The 23,512-nt window shown below is 40.6% G+C and overlaps 1 protein-coding gene across 7 annotated transcripts in view; it reads right to left on the bottom strand.

Moving 5' to 3' along the window:
• DYNC1I1 (dynein cytoplasmic 1 intermediate chain 1) overlaps nt 1–23,512 on the bottom strand; it is a 288,492-nt gene that overhangs the window by 201,112 nt on the left and 63,868 nt on the right. For all 7 annotated transcript variants that reach the window (XM_036894541.2, XM_036894542.2, XM_036894540.2 and 4 more), the window contains one exon: nt 11,900–12,015. In XM_036894541.2, the coding sequence (XP_036750436.1) occupies nt 11,900–12,015 (116 nt within the window). The remainder of the gene's footprint in view (nt 1–11,899; nt 12,016–23,512) is intronic.

Raw genomic sequence — 23,512 nt, 5'->3', positions numbered from 1 at the left:
TAACTTACATTTGGGTGTTTTAAAAAATAATTTATTTTTATTGGTACTTCTTCATTTGTCAAATACAACTATTTGCCAAAATATTGTAATACCTTCATTTACTTTTATAAGCATGGTTTCCTTAAGTTCTCTGAAAAATGTCCGTATATCTGTATCTCTTTTCTTTCTCTCCTCCTTTCTCCAATATATATACATATATACATACATATACAGACCTAGATCTAGACATAGATATATAGATATCCTCTGGTCTATTTGGCTTGCCTCTCCCTGAATGGAACCTCTGCTTTACACATAACTGGGGTGAAGATGATTGGGGCTCCAGTATTTTCAGCACACTGAACTCAAGTTAAAGTCCCCACCCCTCAAGTTGGGACTGGGCTGAAGGAGAGAATCTCTCAGCTGCACTTGCTTCACACTTAGGCTCTAACAGGTATCTAGGCATAGAAATGTAAGTGCTAATATCCTGCCCCTCCTAGGAAGATAGGTAGCCCTCCAGGTGGGAGCTGGGAGAAGCAGCAGCTCTGTTCTTAGTTGCCCACACTTGAAGTGGAGTTTGCTTCCAACTGAACTGGGGAGCAGGAGGAAGGGAGTGGGCTGTGATTCAAACACCACAAACTCTTCTGTTCAGCCCAAGTTTAGCAAGTTTCCATGAATAATTTTTTTAATTTGCTGCATGTCCTTGATTTACATTTCCAGAGATTTTAGATAGGTTTTTAAAAAATCATTTTCATTGGTTTTACAGGTCCACAGAACTCTCCATGTTGCCATTTCAGAAGTGGAAACTTTATATACTTCTTGAGTTAGGCATTGTACCAATTATTATTCCACAGGGACTAAAAGATTTGTTATACCCCATACTGTTCTTTAATCTTGGTATTTCTTGACTCTGTCATGAACTGGAACAACATCCTCTTCATCGTGGTTGGCAGCGGGAGTTACATTTGAAAATTATTAATGTGCTTTTCTCTCTGAACATGATCTTCCATCTACCTAGGGCATTCATTTGCTAGTTAACAGATTAGGATTTGATATAGGAGAGTGAAAATAAACAGCAAAGGTAAGATTTAGATCCCTTCTCAAAAACACTGATTTTTGAAACTCTACAGTAGGATAACAGCTAGGTTTAATTGAGGGAGAAAGGCTATTCCAATTTCCTTTTCCTTACCACTTAAAATATCTAAAACCATAAGGATTATTCCTTATGCATGGAAGAAGCTAAATATGGGAGTTTATTTCCAGGTGAGTGGCAGGAAAAGGAGAAGGAAAAGAAAGGAGAAATTTTTAGATATATCTGGATTTCCACTTTCTGGAGAGAGGGTTTGTGGGGAATGGAATGTTACTAAACTGAGAAGAAAATGAGCATGTGGACCCTTGAGCCACATTCCATCTTTAGGAATCTAGAAGACCATTGTGCAACAGGTATCTTACTTGCCAGCAGGCAACTTAACCTCACTAGGGTTAATTAGTATCATAAGACAGAGGGAAGAACAGCTAAGTGCTCCTGACCCTCCCTCAGATCACCTAAATCATGGACACTGAATTGAGAGCCAGTCTGCCGTGGTGAATGTGAATAAAGGGACCCCATGGCATGGGCTGGGGATGGACTTCAAGGCCAGGGCTGGATAGGGAACAGGGCATTTATTTAAAGTCTAGAGACAATGAAAGCTGAAAAAAGACCAAGTCATCAAGAGGGAAATGGTCCATGCCCCTAGGAATAATGCCAAGCCAAAAGAAGGTATGCATGTTCACCAGATGTACCCTATAGCACTGGGTGCCAGTGCCCAGCTGGACAGAGAACATCATGTCAGAGAGCAGCAGATACAAGCCAGCATGAAGACAGATCTGTTTTCTCTCTCCCCACTCCACCAAGGCCATGAGGTCATGTAAACCTCACCTCTACCGCCTCTACACTTGGCCATGATTATGGGGAGAAAAAGCAGGTGAAAGTGAGGTTATATGAGACTTGGAGCATTTCCACCCATTTTTAACTGAAGATACCAAGACTGTTCAAGAGATTGCACTAAGCTCCTTTATTTTATAGTTTCCCCGGAAACCCAAAAATATTATAGACAACTGAAGACAAAATTAAGGGGCTGCCTTCTCTCTGTGCTTCTGATTTATAAGGTCAGTATATTCAGTAGCAACATGACAAACGCAATAAAGTATCTGAGTGTGTGGGAGAGCTCAAAAATATGATTTTTCTTTTTATCTCCCCTTCCTAATTCTCACATCAGAGTGGGCGATTTTTTAAATATGTATCTTTGGTTGCCCAGTGTCCAAATACCCTTTTTTGGAGGAGAGTATATCAAAATAAATCAAAGTAGAGTCACAGCTTCTCTAACACTTTGGAAGCTGGGCTGGGCAGTTATTCCTCTGCCTGGCCCCTCATAGTAACTCAGGGCATGTAACCTGGCCTAGCTAGTGGACTTCCGTACCTCTTTAAATCTCGAGGGAGCACTGTCAAGGTGCAGGGAGAAGTAGAGGTTTCCAAAGTAGTAGTGACAATAGAGTCTGAATCCTGATTATAGCTGTGAGTGTCCAAGAGGTTCAGGTCTTCTTACCCAGCCGAACAGGTTCAGTGGCAGGGCCTTGTGGGGGTAGCCACTGTCTCAGTTGGCTTGGGCTGCCAGGGCAAAACACCACAGGCTCAGTGGCTTAAACAACAGAAATTAATTTTCTCACAGTTCTGGAGGCTGGGAAGTCCAAGATCAAGTTACCAGCTGATTGAGTTTCTGATGAGAGCCTTCTTCCTGGCCTGCAGATGTCTCCTTGCTGTGCCCGCACAGGCCTTTCCTCGGTGTGCGCATGTGGAGAGTGAGCCCGACCTCTCCCTCTTCCTCCTGTATAAGGTCGCCCATCCTGTTGGATTAAGATTCTATCCTGAGGACCTCATTTAACCTTAATTACCTCCTAAAAGCCCTATTTCCACATACAGCCACCTTGGGGGTTCGGGTTGCCTTACTTCTTTCTATTTCTGACCTAATTCTCCAACTTTTTCATCAGTTCTATCAAGTATCTCATATCTTTCCAACAAATCCCCTTTCTGTTTAAAATAACCAGAGTTAGTGTCTATTGTGGGCAAGCATGAACCCAGACTGGTACAGAAATTTATATCACAAGACAATCACTTGGGGAACTGGAATTTGCCCTAATAGACTATTTGCACCAGTAGGGTCTAAATATGAAAATTCAGTTAGAGTTCAGGAACAAGCATCTGTCAGCCATAAAAAATAGCTAGATAATTTTTCTTCTGTGGTGATCTCTAATAAAGTGTCCACTGAAAAGAAGGATTAAAGGGATCAAATTGTCACTGCCATTGAATAGCGTGAATGGCATGAAGAATTCGAAGACACCAGGGTGAGGTGGTTGCTTCTAATGGGACCCTACAGCTTAAAGAAGAGATAACAAGCTCAAATCTCTGTATTTTAGCTCCAGACACAGACCCATGGAAGTTCTCTGGTTGGGATAAATGTCCATATAAACAAACGTCTTCCAAAATCAAATTCAAATTTTAAATTCTGTGGGTTCTCAATAAAGTCTGTTGAATTGCCTGCCTCACTGGGTCACTTATGTGAAAGTGACAGTGCTGATCAGGAAATAATGGAAAATTGAAGATAGGAGGGAATAGAGAGGCTGTAAGTACCCCCAAACCACATGTCTGCTAAGCCTTGTCAGCCAAAGAAGAAACACCCCATTTCTCTTAGTCTCTTCATCACCTTAGCTCAGAGTTGAAGCAGCCCTCCTGCTCTATCTATAGATCATCTCACCTTCACACAGAGCATGATGACAGAAGGACTGGAGAATAAGCCGGATCGGTACATTCAATACCTTGTTAAGACTTCTGTAGGCAAGAAGATGGGAGCATAATCTTTGAAAATATAGGACCTGCTAATTCAGGAAAGTTTCTATGGGTTTAGTGGTTTGGTAAACTCCAAAGTATATGGCAAATACCTTGTTTCTCTAACGCTAAGAGTCATAGTGCTGGGTGGGCCAGAATGGCTACCATGTACTTATTCATTCCATTTACGAGGTAACTCAGAAGGCTTCTACTTGTAAGTGGCTACACCACTTAGAAATCATGGTCCAGCTGATCCAGTGATGCCTAAGGTTTCTGTGACCAATCAGATAAACAGCTGTAATGGGGATCACAGGAGAGGTCCTTAGATTTGAAAGCAATAATGAAGCCTCTGCGTCATGTTGTTATCCTTTTGAGAGACAGATGTTGGTTTGCCCTTGGACTCAGGGAGAGATTAAAGCCCAACCACAGGATGATCAGGTGACTTTGGAAAACCAACTATGCATTATGAATTAGAGTGTTATCTGCTCTGTTTACTCATAAAGTCAGGTGGATGCACTGTGACCTCATCAGCACAGGCAGGTCTTACATACTGGGTGGTTGCAAACAATCTCTGTGAGCCAGTTGTCACACTCCCCAGGGCTCTCCCCTCCATCGCGCTGTCACCCCTCATTCAGCCTAACAAGAGATGCCCTATGACTATGGTCTACAGAGAGAACGGCCGAGCCTGGACTGGTAAATTCCAAGTGGTATGCTGGCATAAGCCAAAAATGGACTGCTGAGTAAAGCCCTGTTTACGTGTAGGTCTGAAGTTCAGTGGAAAAGGAAAACCTTTACAATTCCACTTGGATGAAAAGAGTCTTGGTCAGCATATCTCATTGGCCTCTTTAGTTGGGAGGACAGATTGTATGAGAAATGGCTACGTCTAAAACAGTCCGTGAACAGTGACCAATATGTTGACTGGAAGGTCACAAGAGGATATCAGTGGCAAAAGATTTAGGAAAGAGGTTTATGCAGGGACCTTTCAAAATAGAGCTAGAGTGACAAAATAGTGACATATAATCAAAAGTTGTGCACTGTGAAGGAGGTGCTTGACAATCAGGTGGCAGCATTGGTATGTTCTAGAATGCCAGTCAGTGTCTGTGTACAGAGGCACTGGTGCTGCTGAGCAGGCTCGCCGAGTGTCTGCAGAGGCAAGAGCACAGGCTAGACGAGACCTCAGCTGCCTGGACTCAGACTCCCCCGGCTATGGCCCAGGCAGTGATTGACCTACACCCCGTTACTGGACATCTCTTGAAAAAAAGAATCAACCAGGTTAACCCCTTCGGTCTTTTTCTATCCTGGAATGTGGCATCAACTTCTCTTCACTAGAACAACTGCTTACTCTGGATGTTTTCCCCATGATTGTCTTGCTTCCCCTAGGAAGTACCCGGCGAGGTCACAGACTTACTGAAAACCTTATATATTGTGGGTTCTGACTGTCTTCTTAACAGTTAGCTACTCTTGGTTTTGCCTGTCTTCTGAGCCTGTTTATTCAATCTTCATGTTGATTCTGTGGTTACAGAATATCCTTCAAATCAAGCTCTTTCCTGTTTAAATGACCACAGCTTCTAGTGTCTGAAACTATGAATTCTGGAGCACCTGCTCCCACCTCCCACCCTTTAACCCGCCTTTTTTTTATTTCTTCCCTTAGAGGCTCATAAGGCAGACAGCTGAGCTGTCTGTGAGCTAAGCCAGCCAGCCAGCCACTCCCACACCCAATACTAAGCACTATGCTAGGCACTAGCGATACAGAGAATTAATACATCCATCATCAGGGATGAAGACCTGTGAGAAGGGATGCCCTGATGGATCAAGGGGATTGGATTTATAAAAGGACCTAGGAGAAGCAATTAGTGATCTATAATTACACATTTACCTGATATCAGGCCTATAATTTGGATATTTGTTACTGTTTCAGTGAAATGCACTTAGATCATCTACCTGCAATGTGTGAACCTTAAAGTCAGGAAAAAAAATCTCAGCATGACTTTTGTTCTTAACATGAGCTGCAGGGCTTTGTTATTCATCTTCCTGCTACGATGAAGAGGCTCTTGAAGATACCTTAAGGTTATATGAAATACTGAAGAGTTGGATCCACCGCAACGACTTTAAAAGGACAAAATTTTTACTTCATACAAAATCTTATACTTCTGAACTCCATGAATTTTTAAAGCACATTAATGCTTGACCTAGAGAATACGGTATGTTGGGTAAGTGGTTAATTCATAGTTAAACAGAAAATTCCCAGACCACCTTCTTAACATGTAACAGTTCGTTTTTCCTGTATAGTACTGTAACCAGGATATAATCTTATTTTGAGCCTAAAGCTCACCTGATGCTCTAGGATCATTCTTCTCAGCATCCCTCTCCAGTCTATAGGACTGTAGATTATGGAGATACAGGAAATAAACCGCATCCAAGTCTTGCTCTGCATTTTGTCTTTTTTATTACCTTTCTGATTTCAGTTTCAGCCCTCATTTAGCACCCTTCTGTTTTTCACTGGAAGGAATATTTTGGATAAATGAGTTTATTTGACTCAGATTTGATGGTACCATCAATGGCACTCTCACTAGGTGCTTTTAAAAAAATAAGTTAACTTTTAACATGAGGCTTCTCCTTTGGAATATCAAGACTAGATAGCGTATAAGCCAATATCTATTTTAATGTCTAATCTAAACTATCAAAGCTCTCCTGGCCAATAGCTGAAAAGGTGATTCAGAGATAAGGCAAACAATGATCTTTTTTCTAACCAGAAAATTTTGACTATTTGATATAAATATAAAAATTAATGTTGAAATGTCTATGTTCCTTAGACAGCCTATCAATTTATTTGCCTTCAAGAGATTTGCCAAGGTGATATGAGATTAACATTGTTAAAGAAAACTAATATCTTAGGAGAGGATCCCTCAATCCCTGACCTTGTTAACAATGGGACTGGAGGTTCTACGGTTTGTTCTGAAAGTGGATTGACACTTTAAGCAAGTGTCAAAGGGGAAAGAGCTGCCATATTTCAAGGAAACAAAACATGGCATATGTCAATATCTCTCTGGAATAGTGTCAGTTCTTATCCAAGGAACAGAAGCTGAAAACAAGATCAGTGTGTGTCATCTTCACTAGCAATTTTTAATTTGCATCCAGATACCACCATGGCTTGTCACCAAATGCATGGCTGTTCTTTTGATAATAACTTCACAAAATGAACATAAGGTCCAGGGACGTGGGAGCTAGTTAAAGAACTTGAAGAGTCTAGGTACTAACACCAAAGCCTGTTGTCTTCCAAGTCATTTCCAGGTGTTTCCGGATTAGCTTACATTCAGAAATTGTTTCTCTAAGAACTGCCTGATTTTCAACTTAAGGCTCCAGATAAATATTTCCATTAGGTTCTCTGGAAAATGACTCTGTTTGGCAATTTTGTACCAAAGAATTATGTGCCTGGGCCACTAAGGTGTAGGAAGACTTGGAATTCAACTGTCTGCAATTTAGAATTCAAATCTTAATTCTTTCATTGTTTCACACAGGAGAGAGGGGCGCAGCACAGTGTAGGTAACTAACAAGCAGGTGGTGCATGGTCTTCAGGGGTCCTTTGGACAGCGTGGAGAGGAGTAGATATCCTTCCATCTGAACTCTGGACTATGACGGGAGAACCCAGAGACATTCCCACCGCTGTCACTTTGATGACAGGATGAGGCTTATTTGAGGACTTGCCCGGCTGGGGGCACATCTGTGTTTCTGTCCAACGACCTAACACCTGCTTGGATATGGCTAGTCTCACAAAAAGGAGAATGATATCATCATTCACCTGGAGGAGTTCTCCACAAGTCCAGGAGGTCTTCTGCCCAGCCATGGTACCATAAAACCAGGCTGGCTCTGTGGATCTCTGAACCTATGAAGTAAATGATTTGTAGTAGACCTGAGGTGCTGGTAAGGAACCACCCACATCGTGTGACTCGCCATGAGGCTACTGCAACCAGGGCACTGCACTGCATTTTTACTTTTATTTAACTTTAAATTTTAAAACTGATATTTTGATTCATTTACTAAAATGCTTTTAAATACGTTTGAAACAACAGCAGTTTGTGAATTTGCTCTTTCAATTGTAAATGTTGCTGAATTTAAGTACAGTTCAAGTATTTCCAATGAAAATTTAGTACCTGAATTGAGTTATGCTGTAAGTATAAAACACAAAGCAGATTTTCAACATTTAATAGAGTGTTCCTTAGCCGCCTTGTGCACACCTCTTCCAAACCCAAAGTACTTAAATAGTGTCTGCACAGGAATAACTTGACAACTGCTTTGCTCTATCCTGGACCAACCCAGGCTGCCTCAGTGATTTTCTCCTTCACTTCTCATAATTGTGTCATGTTCACGGGTAGTTAATGCCTGCACTGGCCTGGGGACTGAAATTAGAGACCTACCTGGCTGAAATAGACACACTCGACAGCCAGCACCACACAATCTCACGCTCATGACTTTTCCTTAAAACATCCATGAAACCAATGCAGATTTAATCATGGATCATACTCCATCCTCCTTGAACTATGGTGAGTATTTTCTCTTGCTTATTTCTTATTCCTCCAGTACCATCTCATTCTTCATTTCTTCCACTGACATTGACTGAGCCCTTTCTTGGTGCCAGGCATGTGTTGGGCATGGAAGTGAAGAACATATAACCTGCCCACAGGAAGGTCCCAGTCTAAAAGGCAGACTTTATATCATAATTAAATACAGTGTGATAAGAGGAAAATGCTCTTTACCCATGGTAGGAGGAGGGATGTCAACTAGAAGTGGAATTACCAAGAAGCTGACCCTTGACTATGTTCCCAGAGGCAGCCAAACTGGAGAGATGGCCTTCCAGGTGGGGAGATGGTATGTACAAGCATATGGAGGCATGAGATTGCATGACACCTGGGAAGATGAAAGCAGATTGGTCTTTCTTGAATATAAGAAACAAGGCATGGGCAGGGGGATGGCCAACATCAGGCCACTAAGTTCCCATTTATAAGACAGCATGAAAAGGAGAGGAAGATCAGAGAACTCTTCAAAATTACTAATAGGTGTATAAGTTTCCTTCTCCTCTCTCCAACCTCATTCTCTCAGGCGTCATCACATGACTTGGAGTTTCCAAGATGTCTGGCATCATCTGTGTCATTTAACAGCACTCGCTGGCCACCTAATACGAACCAGTCACTTGCCCGCTATGACAGTGATGCAAAAGACTGGTTTCCTAACTAACCTCAGGACCTCACGGTCAATCCAGGGAGTATTAATAACAAACAAGGCAGAGGAAGTTTGCAGAGAACTATAATTTTTTTCGTTTCTTACTATTTCGGAATAAAAGCATGTGTTTGAAATGTTTGGGGGATAAGAGAGACCCTGCTCCTCCAGTCAGTGTTTCCTATTCTCAGCCTGACTTCTCTGCGACTAATGACCTAAGCAGAGAGGGAAGGGCTAAGCTTGTATTGAAAATGCAGTGTTCATGGGGACTTCATGCCTCAGTCTCCCTGGTTAAATCATACTTTGGAGTGTTTCTCATAACAGGTCATTATGATCACAGACTAAGAGAATATTCATTATAGTACATGGTAGAGAAATGAGACTTAAGCTTAGGCAAATCCAAAGTACCTTCCCCTTCATTTTAAAGAGTAAAGTGAGAACATGTAAAAACCTGAATGCACTGGAACTCTACTGGATATAGAACCGACCAACGCTCCAAGATTATTAAATATTGTTGAATTTCCCATGGTCACAAAATGACTTAAAAAGCAATCAACATTCCTTCATACATGATGGGCAACCATAAGCTATGGATCTTATATACACCACAGCTATAAGTATTATCCATACAAGAACCTTGATGTGTCATAAAATTCAGTAGTTCATTGCCTCCTGCCTCTGAATGGCTAAAGTTGTCATGAAAACCTTGCTGTGGCTCAAGCCCCAAACTGGAAGCCAAGCCACACCTGCCTCCCAGCTCCCCCTGCCAGCTCCCTTCACACAGCAGGTGAAAGGCCAGCCCAGGCACCCGCGTCAGCCAGGCGGCCAGGTACTCCGGGCAGCCAAAGGTCAAGGAACCATCTACGGTAAGAAGACTGCTGAACCCTAATCTAAAGTTCTTCCTGTCTAAACCCATCAGGGATGGCTTTAATGTCTAGAGCTACAGGAGCTAGCTTTGAGTTCAAATCTGTATTGTGGAATTTGAATCATCAAAACACTCATCACCACAATTAAAAAAAAAAAACTCTAAGAGTCTTATTAATAAAACAGGAGGAATTTCTGCCAGTAGCTCAGAAACAAATTCCTTCTTTCCTGCTGCTTGGACCGCAGCATAATGAGGTTTCCAAGCTTTCTTTGCAGTAATAAAATAGAATGCACAGGCTTTTTCTTTTGATGTGTTCCAGCTTAAAAGTTTAGAGTTGATGCCTTTTCATCCTTAATTTATCTTTCCCTGTAAATATTTCTGTACCATTTCCGACCTGAAGTCTATACATTTTCAATAAAAAATTCACTCCTTCTCACATTTCAGCTGTATAACTTTATGTTACGGGTCATATTTTGGGCTAAATAAACATACCTCAGGCTGCCGCTCAGCAAATACCTTTGGCAGCAAATTAACTCAAACAAATGTTTTGGTTGGGTGGTGAGGTTGTTTTTTAATGATCTTGCGGATCTGCCTGGAGGACCAGGGACAGACTAGGTGAACTTCCAAAGGCTTTTCTAACTTTGTATTTTCTGTCACATTAATACACAGTTCCCGAGTTTGTTCGAGCGGCCTGTTCAAAATTTTACCACCAGAGGGTGCTGCTGGCTTGTTTCTAAAATTCATTTCGGTATCAGACTTGAAAAATGGAGGCCCTGCCACCGAAGAATCGTCCCCAGGGCAGCCAGCATTACTCCGGAAAGGCTTTCAGAAGGCCTGTAGGCAGCGCTCTGCTCCAAGGAATCAGATTTCACTTTGCTTTTGGTAGTATGTATTTAGAATCAAAAATGAAAATCTCTGTAATTGCACAAACCAGATTGCACCCATTTATACATTTGCTATTATAAACCGAGCACAGAATGCAAATCATTTTTCATTCTCATGGCTTTTGGTTCAGTATTTACTACATAACAACAATGAACCCAGGTTTCTAACATCCTCTTCACTACACCAAACAATACAATTGTATGTATGAAGAAAATGAGTATTTGCTTAGCAATAACAATTATGCCATTCTCTAACAATGCAACCTCTCACTTGTTCTATTTGAGGTATATACATATTCCTCTTCTGCTCATGTAATTTTTGACTTCTAGGGAGCACTCTGATTTATTAGCTTCAACTTCTCTTACCAATGCCTTTTTTTGATTCACTGGGAATTGAATATGAATTTTCCACTTGATGTTTTCTGGTATGCATGAAGGAGGCATGGAGTTCAATTCCCATTCAGTCATGTGGAGCCTATACAGAAAATCTTTTTAAATTATGCTACGAAAGCCTAGTGTGTTGTCATCTGAATTGGCAAAGCAAATCAGAGGTCAGCAAAGTTTTTCTATAAAGTGCCAGATTATAGTAAAGATTTTAGACTATGTGAGCCTTAAGTTCTCTGTCACAACTACTCAACCCTACCATTCTAGCAAGAAAGCAGCCACAGAGACATGAATGACTGGGTGTGGCTATAGTCCAAAACACTTCATTTTGAGGAACAGATGGTAGGCTGTAGTTTGCTGACTCCTTCAAATGATGAATCTTGATGTACACACTCTTCTTATTAATAAAATCAGAAAAGTTTCTATTATGTTGCCCTTTGGTGATTTTTCCCCTCCTCACACAGTTTTTACAAAGTGTCACCTCAGTAAGTTATCCGTTTTAAAGTGTTTGGGTACTTTGGAGCATTACCACTGGGTTCCCTTTCCACAGCTTTCAAAATCAGAGCTGACGGAGCCTTAGGCTTTTGGTGTATTGGTGTTTGTGTCCTGTGAAGATCTCTTAGGGTAAAGTAGGAAATCAACAAGAAGGATATGGCTCCCTGCCAGTTTCTCCAGAAATAATACGGAAAGTAAACAAAAGACATATTTCACCTTCAGACTGATGTGTGGCCAGAGGAGTCTGGGTCTCCTTGGAGTAGGACACTACTTCCCTGGGCAGGAAATCCACCTGGGTAACCTTCGACACACCCAGCTTATGCAGTCTTCGTCTATAAATAACAGAGGACAAACACTTAGAGAGGGAAGGCCTTCCTGGCAGAGGAGCTATCAGTCATAAAACAAAGACGAACCGAAACTCCACACATTCTCAGAGCAAGGCGCAGGACCATGAAGTAGGGCTGTCCCAGGCTGGGCGCTGGGACGCTTGGCTTCTTGGCCCACTTTGGCCCTAACTTGCCAGTGACGTCAGAGAAGTCCCTCATGCTGACCCTTTTCTACCTATAAAACAAGGTCTTGGTCCAGCTCAGATGAGACCCCTTCCATTCTGAGCATCTCTGATTTTGCTTGATTTCAATATATAAAGGGAATTTTCATTTGCAATACAGGATTCTAGTCTCAAGCCAGAGGGACAAAAGCAGAGTCTGAAGAAAAGAGATATGACTCCTCAGCGAGGTAACGTGTTCACTGTAATATTACTGAGGATCATATTCCAAGGGGAGGCACACTTCTCATTCCCCAGAAAAGGAATGAGCACAGCAAGCATGGGAAACTGTTCAGATACTTGCCTAGAGCACCCAGGAGGGAGGTGGGCGCTGGGTTGAGAGACAAGTTTTAGCCTGGAATTCCCCAACTAACTACAGCCACACAAACACCTCTGATACTCATGTAGCACTGCAGTGCCCTGAGATGCCTTTCACATCCGTATGTCATCTGTCCTCACAGCGCCTCAAAGGAGCCTATGGGTGGACGCTGTCATCATCTCCACTTTACAGAGGAGGGAAGTGAGATTCGTCCTTAAAGACATGCCCAACTCTTTGCAACTCATAAACGGCAGAACCAGGGCTAAATTACTGATGGCCTGAGTCCTGGCCCTATGTTTTTCCTCCAAATCAAACTCCTACCTCCTTTTTCTGAGGGTGATTTCTGAGTTACTGCAACAATTTGAGCCACACAGGAAACACCTAATCATGCAGAGGCTGGTGGTTAAGCACATAGACTCCAGCCCCACCACTTACCAGCTGGGCATGTGGCCCTGAGCAAGTAACCTAACCTCTTTGTGCCTCCTCTGTAAAATGGAGACACTACTAGTACTTACTATTAAGATTGTTATGAGTAATATATATGTACCACATACATACAGTACATATGCCACATATATATTATGTATACACATGTACATAATTTATATACATATGTATCTTAAAACAGTTTCTGGAACATTGTTTTTAGTATACAGATTTGGTATTAGTATTGGACATATCCTACTATAGTTCTTAAAAATTTACAGGCATGGAGAATGTGTCTCTCTCTGAGAGAAAAAGAGAGAAAAGTAAAATAGCCATTTAGCCCAAATCCCACATCCTTAGTTCTCTCAGATCAGTGGAAGCACACTTTATTCATATTATTATCTTTAATTATTACTAGCAGATGGCATAGGCTCACTGTAGTTTTTTTAGGGGTAGTAATAATAAAATGAAAGAAAATGCATACCACACCTAAGAATTTCCATGTATATTTCCCAAGCATTTTAGGGAAACAAAAATTTTTTTCTATGAGTTACTAAAACAATTGAGGTGGTATCTAAGATATGCACAAAGTAGATACCAATGAAGGCTGCTTTAGGAACAGGCCTAGTTGGCCATCTCTGCACTCCCAACAAGCGTGACGGTAGCCCAGGCTCCATGCAAACCTGGGCCTCCGTGGCCTTATTCATGTGGGAATCTGGACCACAGAGTGTAGAGGAGGGTCAGGCTGGCTCGCCAGCACTTCTATGCCAGAACTGGCGGAAAACACACAAAATACCCTAGAAACAAAATTACCAACAATGTGAAAGGATCAAAGTTTCAAATAAGAAATTCAGGTATTCTTTTAAAGCCTTCCTGGGTCAGAGAATGTTTTCCTTCCTGAAATAGGTCTCTCTTGACTCATCTGAAGAAGGAAACATGAGTAGACACCTGAGGACTGCTTGAGGCAATGCCCCTCCTGCCGTTTAATAGTGCAGACATCTTTCTGAGGTCCTGAGAGGTCAGTCTTCAGCACAAACAAAGAGATGGAGAAGAAACATGGACTGCTAACGTACCCCCACCACTTCAAGTTGGAGTCACCCCTGGCATGGAGAGTTCAACCTGGACCCTAGACTTCCATGGGCAACTCTATGAGGCCCAGAGATCTCCACACTCCCCTTATGAGGTTCCTACACCTGCAACAGAGATTCCAGGAAATCCTGCTAATAGGACATAAGCAGTAGGCCCATCCTGTGCAGTGACCAGCAGCAGCAGGCATGGCAATAGGAGGCTGATGCATAATTTGATGATCTATCATGGCAAGTCAAACCCAACTGGTGAGACAGGATGGCTCAGGGGTTATGCCATGTACTCCTACATATACAGACACTTGGGTTCAAATCTCTGCTTGGGGACTTACCAGCTGGATGGTAAGTGAAACTCTGGACAAGTACCCGCCACTAAACCTCATGTCTCTTATCTATAAAATGGGTACATGTCATTGAGTTGTGAGGATTAAATGAAGCTAATACTTGTAAAGCACTTACTTTTGTGCTGGGCACATAGTAAATGGCTCCTGGCTCAAGCATTTCCACTTTCAATTTACCTTTTTCACTGATTATAATAAAACTTATATTTGTTTTTAAAAGCCAGAGGAGGCAGACTTATGAATGCTCTAAATGAAAGATGCTTTAAGATTGTATATTTAAAGATTACCTCTGCCAATAAAAATTAAGAATCACATTATAGGTTTTGTGCTTGGGAGAGTCCATTTACCTTTCCTTTAAAAGCATCATCACTGTGAAAGTTCTCACGTTTGAAAACCTAGTTTGCATAAGTGAGCTTATCTCCCTAAACAAAATATTTTATTTTCTCGATAATTATTGAAAAGTTCCACAGTCCACCTGATGCTGTGTTTGTGAGGTCCCAGCTCCAACTCAACCCAATCAAAAGTAAATAAAAGCTGAGCTGTGGTCATGTGATTCTCCCAAGGTGCTGATTAGTTGATTCAGCAAAAAACTTGTGGTTCTTCTGGCTCAAGGGTGATTATGTCTCAAATGATTTATAATTTTAAAGCAACCTGTTATACACTCCTGACAGGGTACTGGGAGATCAGTGTATCTTGCCATGCAACCTCCAGATGGGTAAGCTGCACTTCTATCGCACAGTTTTATTCTTTGCAGCTGTTTTGCAGTTGTTTTAGTAACTATGTAGTTATGAGGTGCTGGACACTTTTCATATACAACCTTATTTTATCCTTGTTAAAATATTATATCATCTTCCAACTTTACAGATGAGAAAAATAAGTCTCAGGGATGTTAAATAATTCACTGAAAATCACAAAGGTAGTCAGTGACAGACCTGGACCTTGGCCCAACAGTAAACCCAAGGCCCATGTTGTTAGAAACTCTTCTATGTTGACCCTGCTCCCCTGCTATTTTTCTAATGCCTTGTGACCATCAGCTCCTTGAGGCACACTCCTACAGTCTAATACAGAGAAGTCCATGCACATGTATTCCTGATAAACATAAGAGGATTCTCACTGAAAAGCAGCTGGGCCTAGATTATTAGGACCTAATGAAGGGTCATGCTTCCAAGCAAGGCAAGTACCACACGACTGATCCCGCCCTTAGCCTGTGCAGAAAGGCCTGCCGGAAGGTGGCGCCCTTCCACAGCAAAGCCCTTCCTCTTGCGTGTCCTCCAGCTGAGTCCTCATTTCTGAGTCTCTCCTGGAGCAGCGCTAGGGTCTGCATGACTCAGTAGATCCACAATCCGTCCATTTGTACAACCCTGTAATAGAGACCTTCTTCAACTTCCCTACAGTATTTCTACAATTTTTTCAGCTGACAAAATTATTACATAACTATATTTAAGAAGTGAAATATACAGTTGTTACTTTCTTTAAAACTGTGAACACTGAGCATCATGTTTCTTATTTGTGTTCAATGTCTCTCCAGTTCATAATTCTTTCATACAAAAGAGTGCAAATTAAACTACTTAGCAAAGGAGGAAAAAACATTGCAGCATTAATTATACTATAATTCCTTTTCTTTCTACTTAGGCTATAAATGCCATGCTGGCTCTTCAGTTCTGGCTCTGGGATACATTTCCTGCTATCCAAGTGCCCTCCCTGAAAATGCCCTCCCCTCACTAATGTACACACATATACTTCTATCATAGCTCCTGTTACATATCATTGTATTTACCTCTCTTCATGTCTGACCTGACTGCAGACTTACTTATGTAGTTAGCCCTTACTGATTTATCTCTGTAACATAGGCCTCAGTTCAATGTCTGGTACAGAGCAGACAGTAAATAAATGTTTGTGGAAGGAAGGAAGGAAAGGAGAGAAGAGAAAAGGAAAAAAAAGGAAAATAAGTGTAAATTGAGACTTCAGTTATCTATGCCATGGTAGACATGGCATTATTATTAAATTATACTGTATATTTTCACCTTGATAATTTATTCTGACATAAGAGACTTTAATAAACTTTTAAATATACTGAATTAAATGTATACCTATTCTAAATAACTGTAAGAAAACAATTCAAAATCACTTAAGGACAATAAAGCCTCATATATGTGGAGTCATTGTGACATTTAAGAAATATAAAGAAAACCCAAATGGGAGAAGCCCTAGAAGTTCCAAAAGTATGGAACCTGACCACCAGCTGCAGAACCACTTGGGAACAGGAATGCAAACTCCCAGGCCCCAGCCCAAATCTAAGAAACCGGGAACTCTGGGGTAGGGTCCAGCAATCTGCATTTTAATTTACCATGCCCCTCCCTGGTGACTGAGATGCTCTCTGAAGGCTGAGTACCACTGACCTAGAAATACTATACAGTACATAGATAGAGATGAAATCGCTATGAATTGCTTAACTTGGTTTAGATTCTCTGGGGTCTCCTCATCCAGCAGCCAAATCTTGGAGGATGAGGCCTCCATTCCACGGAATAGAGAAGGTTTCTCTGGACCAAACTTACTAAGCTCTCTAAGATGGGCCAGGTGCAAGATGAACAAAGATGAGTGAGAGGATGCATGTCAGATAAAAGACACTGCAGTGTACAAGGTATCAAGGGACTATCCTTGATAGTCTAACCTAGAGCTAAAACTAAAAGGGCAGGAAGGGGACGCCAGAGATGCTAGGCAATAGAAATACAGCCCCTCACAAGCTGACTTGGCAAGCCCTAAAATGACACACAGCCCACAACTCTCCAGGGCTAGCTTGGACCTCCCACTACAAGTCGTGAAAGGCTCCTCTCCCCCTGGTCCTGTCATCTTGCTGAGCACAGCCATATTGCACCAAAGTTGAAGTGCTTCTCCTGCAAAGAAAACTCAGGTCTTGATAAAGGACAAAAACTGAAGCTATCTGAAGATTGAGAAGGCTATTTGTCAATATTCAGGTTATAAAGATTTCCAGTTCACTGCAAGCATAGTCCAATCTACTCAGGTTCTGTCTGTCTGTCCTTGGGTGGACATAATGAATAAATAAGAGAAAACTACTCCCTTGCACGAATCACTGTCTTCACTCCCCTTTTTGTTTCTGGTTCAGCTGAGATCTCCTTGTCTATGCACCCACGATAAGGTTAGCATGGCTTTGCCACCTACTTGCATATATCCAAGGAAGATAAGGCCAAAGTGGAACTGAAGAAAGGTCTGTGAGATCACCAAAGCTGAAGAAAGTGAGGATTATACAGACTTCCTCTCTGTCCCCTATCATGATAGCAACAAATGTTGTCATTGGAATTCTAATAAATATATACCCTGTGGCTCTTGTTTCAAAGCTGAAGTTCTAAGAAAAATTTTACTGATATATTCAAATATTTTAATACTTTAAACATTATTTTCAATACTAAAGAGAAAAAATATTAGCAAAGCATAGAGTTATCTACCAAAGTGGGGTACCTGGCTTCGTGCCTATTTATTGAAAAGATCTCTATTCCTTTCAAAGTCATGAACAACTGAACTTCAGCTTTTAAAGCCATTGCATCTGTCACCTGAAAATATGGAAATGGTCATTGTTTTGTGCCTGCATGTGGAATGTTAAAGAAAACCCATTAGATTTTAAAGAAATTACTACCTAGTTGCCTTTAAGAATAAAGGCATGGGTGGGAAGGGAGGGATAAAGGCATGGGTGGGAAGGGAGGGATAAGGGCGGGGAAAAAGAAAGAGGGCATTACGATTAGCATGTATAGTACGTGTGGGGCACGGGGAGGGCTGTGCAACACAGAGAAGACAAGTAGTGATTTTACAGCATCTTACTACACAGATGGACAGTGACTGTGAAGGGGTATGTGGGGGGGGTACTTGGTGAAGGGGGGAGCCTAGTAAACATAATGTTCTTTCTGTAATTGTAGATTAATGATACCAAAATAAAAAAAAGAATAAAGGCAAGGATTTAAAATAATTTTAAAGACATAGGAAGGATCTAGGGTGGGAGGGGTTGGTTATGGATGGCAAAGGGAAGCAGAGCTCTTTGATCAGAGACCTAAGATCAAGGTTGCCTTAATTTTTTTACACTACTGAAAATAATCTACATTATATAAAATTTTCCCTTTAAAGTGTAAAATTTAGTGGGTTTAAGCATATTCACAGAGTTGTGTAATCATCATGCCCATCTAAAAATACAGCCTTTTTCTTACCCCCAAAGGAATCCTGTACCCACTGGCACTCACTCCTTATTCCCCCTTCCCCCAGCTGCTGGCAACCACTGATCTACTTTCTACTTTCACATAAATGGAATAATACAGTATGTGGCTCTTTGTGTCTTGCTTCTTTCATTTAGTTTAATGTTTTAAGGTTCATCCATGTTATAGCATGTATCAGTACATCATTCTTTTTCATTGATGAATATTCTGTTGTATGGATATATCACATTATTTTTAATCCATTCATCAGGAGGTACACATTTGGGTTGTCTCCACTGTTGTCTATTATGAATAATGCTGCTATGAATTTTTGTATGCAAGTTCTTGTGTGGATATACAGTTTCAAATTCTCTTGGAATTTAATGGAATTCTTTCAGAATTGGCTTATACCAGGAGTGGAATTGCTGGATCGTATGGTAAGTCTCTTTAACTTTTTGAGAAACCTGCCGACCTATTTTGCAAAGTGGCTGAACAATTTTATTCTCACTAGCAGTGTACAGGGGGTACAGTTTCTCCACATCCTTGTCTACCCTTATTGCTATATCTCTTTTTATTATAGTCATCCTAGTTGAGTGTGAAGAGGTATCTCAAAGTGATTTTGATTTGCATTTTCCTGATGGCTAGTGATATTAAGCTTGTGCTTATTTGCCATTTGTATATCTTCTCTGGAGAAATGCCTACTCAGATTCTTCACCCACACACCCACATAAAAACTGGATTAATTGACTTTTTATTGAGCTATAAAAATAAGAAATTTTTATGTATTCTAGATACTAGACCCTTAAAGGATACATAATTTGCAAATGTTTTCTCTCATTTTGTGAGCTATCATTTCATTTTTTGGTGGTCTCTTTTGAAACACAAGTTTTCAATTTTAATGAAGTCAAATTTATCTCTTTTTTTCATTAGCTGCTTGTATTTTTGGTGACATATCTAAGAAATTATTGCCCATCCAAGGCCATGAAGATGTACACCTATGTTTTCTCCTAAGAGGTTTATAGTTTTAGCTCATACATTTAGGTCTTTGATCTATTTAACATAGATGGTGAGAAGTAGAGTTCCAACTTCATTCTTTTGCATGTAGATATCCAGTTACCCATGCTTAATTTTTCTTAATATTTAGTGGCAAGATTGAACCAGAGAGCTAACTTGTTGTTCCTGCATTCTATATTCAGAATCCAGAGAAAGATCTGCTTTGGGGTAGCAATGAGTACCTCAGTGGACTAGTTTGTGGTGAAGGGCTTGTGAATTCTATGAGACATAAGACCAGAGCTCAGAAAAGAAGACAAAACAGAAAATGTGACCTTGGGAGCCACCTGCCAAGAGTCATATGAGAAAATGCTACACCCATAGAAAAAGAGAATACAGGGAGCCCAGAGCACAGAAACTCATGTAATGTGAAAGAGGTTTTAAAAAATGACAATGGTTAATTTGTTTTCTAAACAGTATAATTAGGTATAATTAGTATAATTAGGGGTGAAGGTGTGACATCTCATGGATGGATTCCTAGAGTTGGGAATGTTTCACAGCATGGAGGAGAGGTGAAGATGGGGCACCACACGAAGACAGCAAGTCTGGCATTGTAGCCCCCCCACCACACTCGATTTATCATCCGTGTTTAGAGTGGATGTTTTCCTCTAAGGAGTGAGGAGCAGCTTGATGGCTGACCTTTTCTGATTACCTCAAGAAGGATGAGTTCCCATTTTCTATATTCACATTTTAAAAATCATTTGAGGAAGTATTTATTTCATTTCCATGATATTTGCTTCTTACTGTGCAGAGATATTAGCTGGCAGCTAAATAATTTTTCCTGAACAGGAACAAATGTCAGGTCTGGCTCAGTCAACAGGCACAGCCAAAGTGCTTGCCTTGGATTTCATAACACAAGTAAAGCCTTGAAATTTTGCAGGATGAGAGAGGAGTCAAAATCCTCATAGAGAGGGACAGTACTGGTGGATGTATGCTCTCAGGTGCCCACATTACAAAGGAAATTGAAAGTTCAAAATTTAAAGACAGAAGTACTTAAGTGGGATTTCTCCAATATTACATAAAAGTGACTATGATGATATAAAAATTTTATAGAAATGGCCTTTCATTGACTTGGTATTTATGAACACAGTCTTCTATAGTAATTCTAACACAAAGCTATAAAATTATAGAATACTTTAACTCACTAAATGTCCAAGTATAAGCACATATTCTTAACAACTGGACATACCATTTTTCTGAAATGCAATAAAAAGGTAATACTGTTTTATAAAAGTCCAGTTGCTACAAACAAAAAGCAAATAATCCAATTAAAAAATGGGCAGAGGAGCTGAATAGACAGTTCTCTAAAGAAGAAATTCAGATGGCCAACAGGCACATGAAAAGATGCTCCACATCGCTAATCATCAGAGAAATGCAAATTAAAACCACAATGAGATATCACCTCACATCAGTAAGGATCACCATCATCGAAAAGACAAACAACAACAAATGTTGGCAAGGTTGTGGAGAAAGGGGAACTGCTGGTGGGAATGTAAACTAGTTCAACCATTGTGGAAAGCAGTATGGAGGTTCCTCAAAATGCTCAAAATAGAAATATCATTTGACCCAGGAATTCCACTTCTAGGAATTTACCCTAAGAATGCAGCACTCCAGTTTGAAAAAGACAGATGCACCCCTATGTTTATCACTGCACTATTTACAATAGCCAAGAAATGGAAGCAACCTAAGTGTCCATCAGTAGATGAATGGATAAAGAAGATGTGGTACATATACACAATGGAATATTATGCAGCCATAAGAAAAAAACAGAACCTACCATTCACAACAACATGGATGGAGCTAGAGGATATTATGCTCAGTGAAATAAGCCAAGTGGAGAAGGACAAGTACCAAATGATTTCACTCATATGTGGAGTATAAGAACAAAGGAAAACTGAAGGAACAAAAGAGCAGCAGAATCACAGAACCCAAGAATGGACTAACAGTTACCAACGGGAAAGGGACTGGGGAGGATGGGTGGGAAGGGACGGATAAGGGCAGGGAAAAAGAAAGGGGGCATTACAATTAGCATGTATAATATGTATAATGTAGGGGGGGCATGGGGAGGGCTGTACAACACAGAGAAGACAAGCAGTGATTCTACAGCATCTTACTATGCTGATGGACAGTGACTGTAATGGGGATTTTGGGGGGACTTGGTGAAGGGGGGAGCCTAGTAAACATAATGTTCTTTCTGTAATTGTAGATTAATGATACCAAAATGAAAAAAAAGCCAGTTGCTAATGTGGAACAGAAAATATCACACAACTGCTTAATCAAGGTTCTTGATGGCAGAGAACAAAGACGGGCAGATAGCAACTTCTTCAAAAATGTCTAGGGTCTGGATAAATGGGTATGTTAAAAGGTAAGCAAAGTGATTCTCCCTCTCTTGTGACCATTTTTGATTGGATTGTTAAAACCAACTCACTGAACTTTTTCATGGATCAAAAATCATTCTGTATTTACAAACTCTGCAATGTATTTTACCTTTACCTTTTGATATACACACATTATAAGCTGCTACTCCACATTTCAATTTCTGTATAGGAAGTATGATTAGGTGTTGTCAAAAAGTCAGAGAGTGTCAGGTTGCTTAAGAATACAACTCACATCATTCTCAAGAAAATACCAGGCGTTGTTACTTGGGAAATCTTAAAATTAATTCAAAACAGAGATCTAAACAGAATATATCTGACAAAACTTTGAGAATAAGCCAAAAGAGGGTTACTTCATCAAAGGCTAATAAAGTTATTACTGTTCTGTTGGGTGAATGGAAATAACCATGAAACATTGAAAGACCTCAAGAAGTGCCTGGCTAGATTTTCTCAAACACCTACCATCACCTTGAAGAATATATGTTTTTCTGGCCTCTTGTAGAATTAGTTTACTCTATTCTTGACAGTGTTCTCTTTACTTCACCACAACAGTTTGGGGGGGAAGATGCAGGAGAAATACGCAGCCTCTCTTTCATCCAAGAATGAAAAGGAGGTTGAGAGAAAGAACAGATCACTGCCTTCCAACAATGACTCCCAAGGACTGAAGGAATCTCTAAATTCCTCCTTTGGGAAGGAGCAGCCAAATCCTCCACAGCTTCAGTTTTTCCTCTTTCTTGCTTTGCTTCTAAATATTTCAAAAACCGTACCAGGAATTTAATATACTAAGGCATACAGGGAATGTCATTGTTTGGCTTCAGTAAAATCAGAAGCCACTAAGTATTCCTCTGTGTTATTGGGTTTAACAATTTGCAGTGAGGAACCACAAAATACCCTCATTGCTCACTGATAGTTACTCATCATTGAGAATCTTAGCCTCCCTCCCCGCCCCATTTCCCTAATGTTGACTGAGCACATCTCCCTTAAGACTGGCCGCCTCATGGTAGCATTTGCACTTATGTTCCCTTCATGAGAAAGCAAAAAATACTTAAAGTATAATCCCTCCCTCAAATTTGCCCATTGCAACACCAAATTTCATTGACATTTATTCACTTCCCAACCTATACAGACCTTTTTTTGTGCTGTGGTCTCTTACCTTACTCTTTTTATCTTATCATTTCATTTTTACTTCTGCCATCTTCAATTCAGTTAATTGACTATAATAGCCTAAGGAAGCAAAGCACTTCTGGTATTTTCATAAATGGTTGCCTCGTAAAAAACAAGATGAGTTGCACTTATTTTCTCATTTCATTTGCAATTTTCTTGAAGGTATGTTTTCCTCTGAAATGCCCATCTCCCCCTTATTTCTCAGGGCTGCTGCTTGCTTTGTTGATCACATAGTTAACATAAAAGCCAGAATGAAGTGACATGACATTTGTGCTTCTGGCTAACATGGAGCAATGGAGACCAATTTTTCCCCCCACCTGAGGCAA

The sequence above is a fragment of the Manis pentadactyla genome, chromosome 7 (assembly GCF_030020395.1).
Source record: "Manis pentadactyla isolate mManPen7 chromosome 7, mManPen7.hap1, whole genome shotgun sequence".
Taxonomy (NCBI): Eukaryota; Metazoa; Chordata; class Mammalia; order Pholidota; family Manidae; genus Manis; species Manis pentadactyla.
Note: the sequence above shows the minus strand (reverse complement) of the source record. Positions and strands in the feature narration are given on the sequence as shown.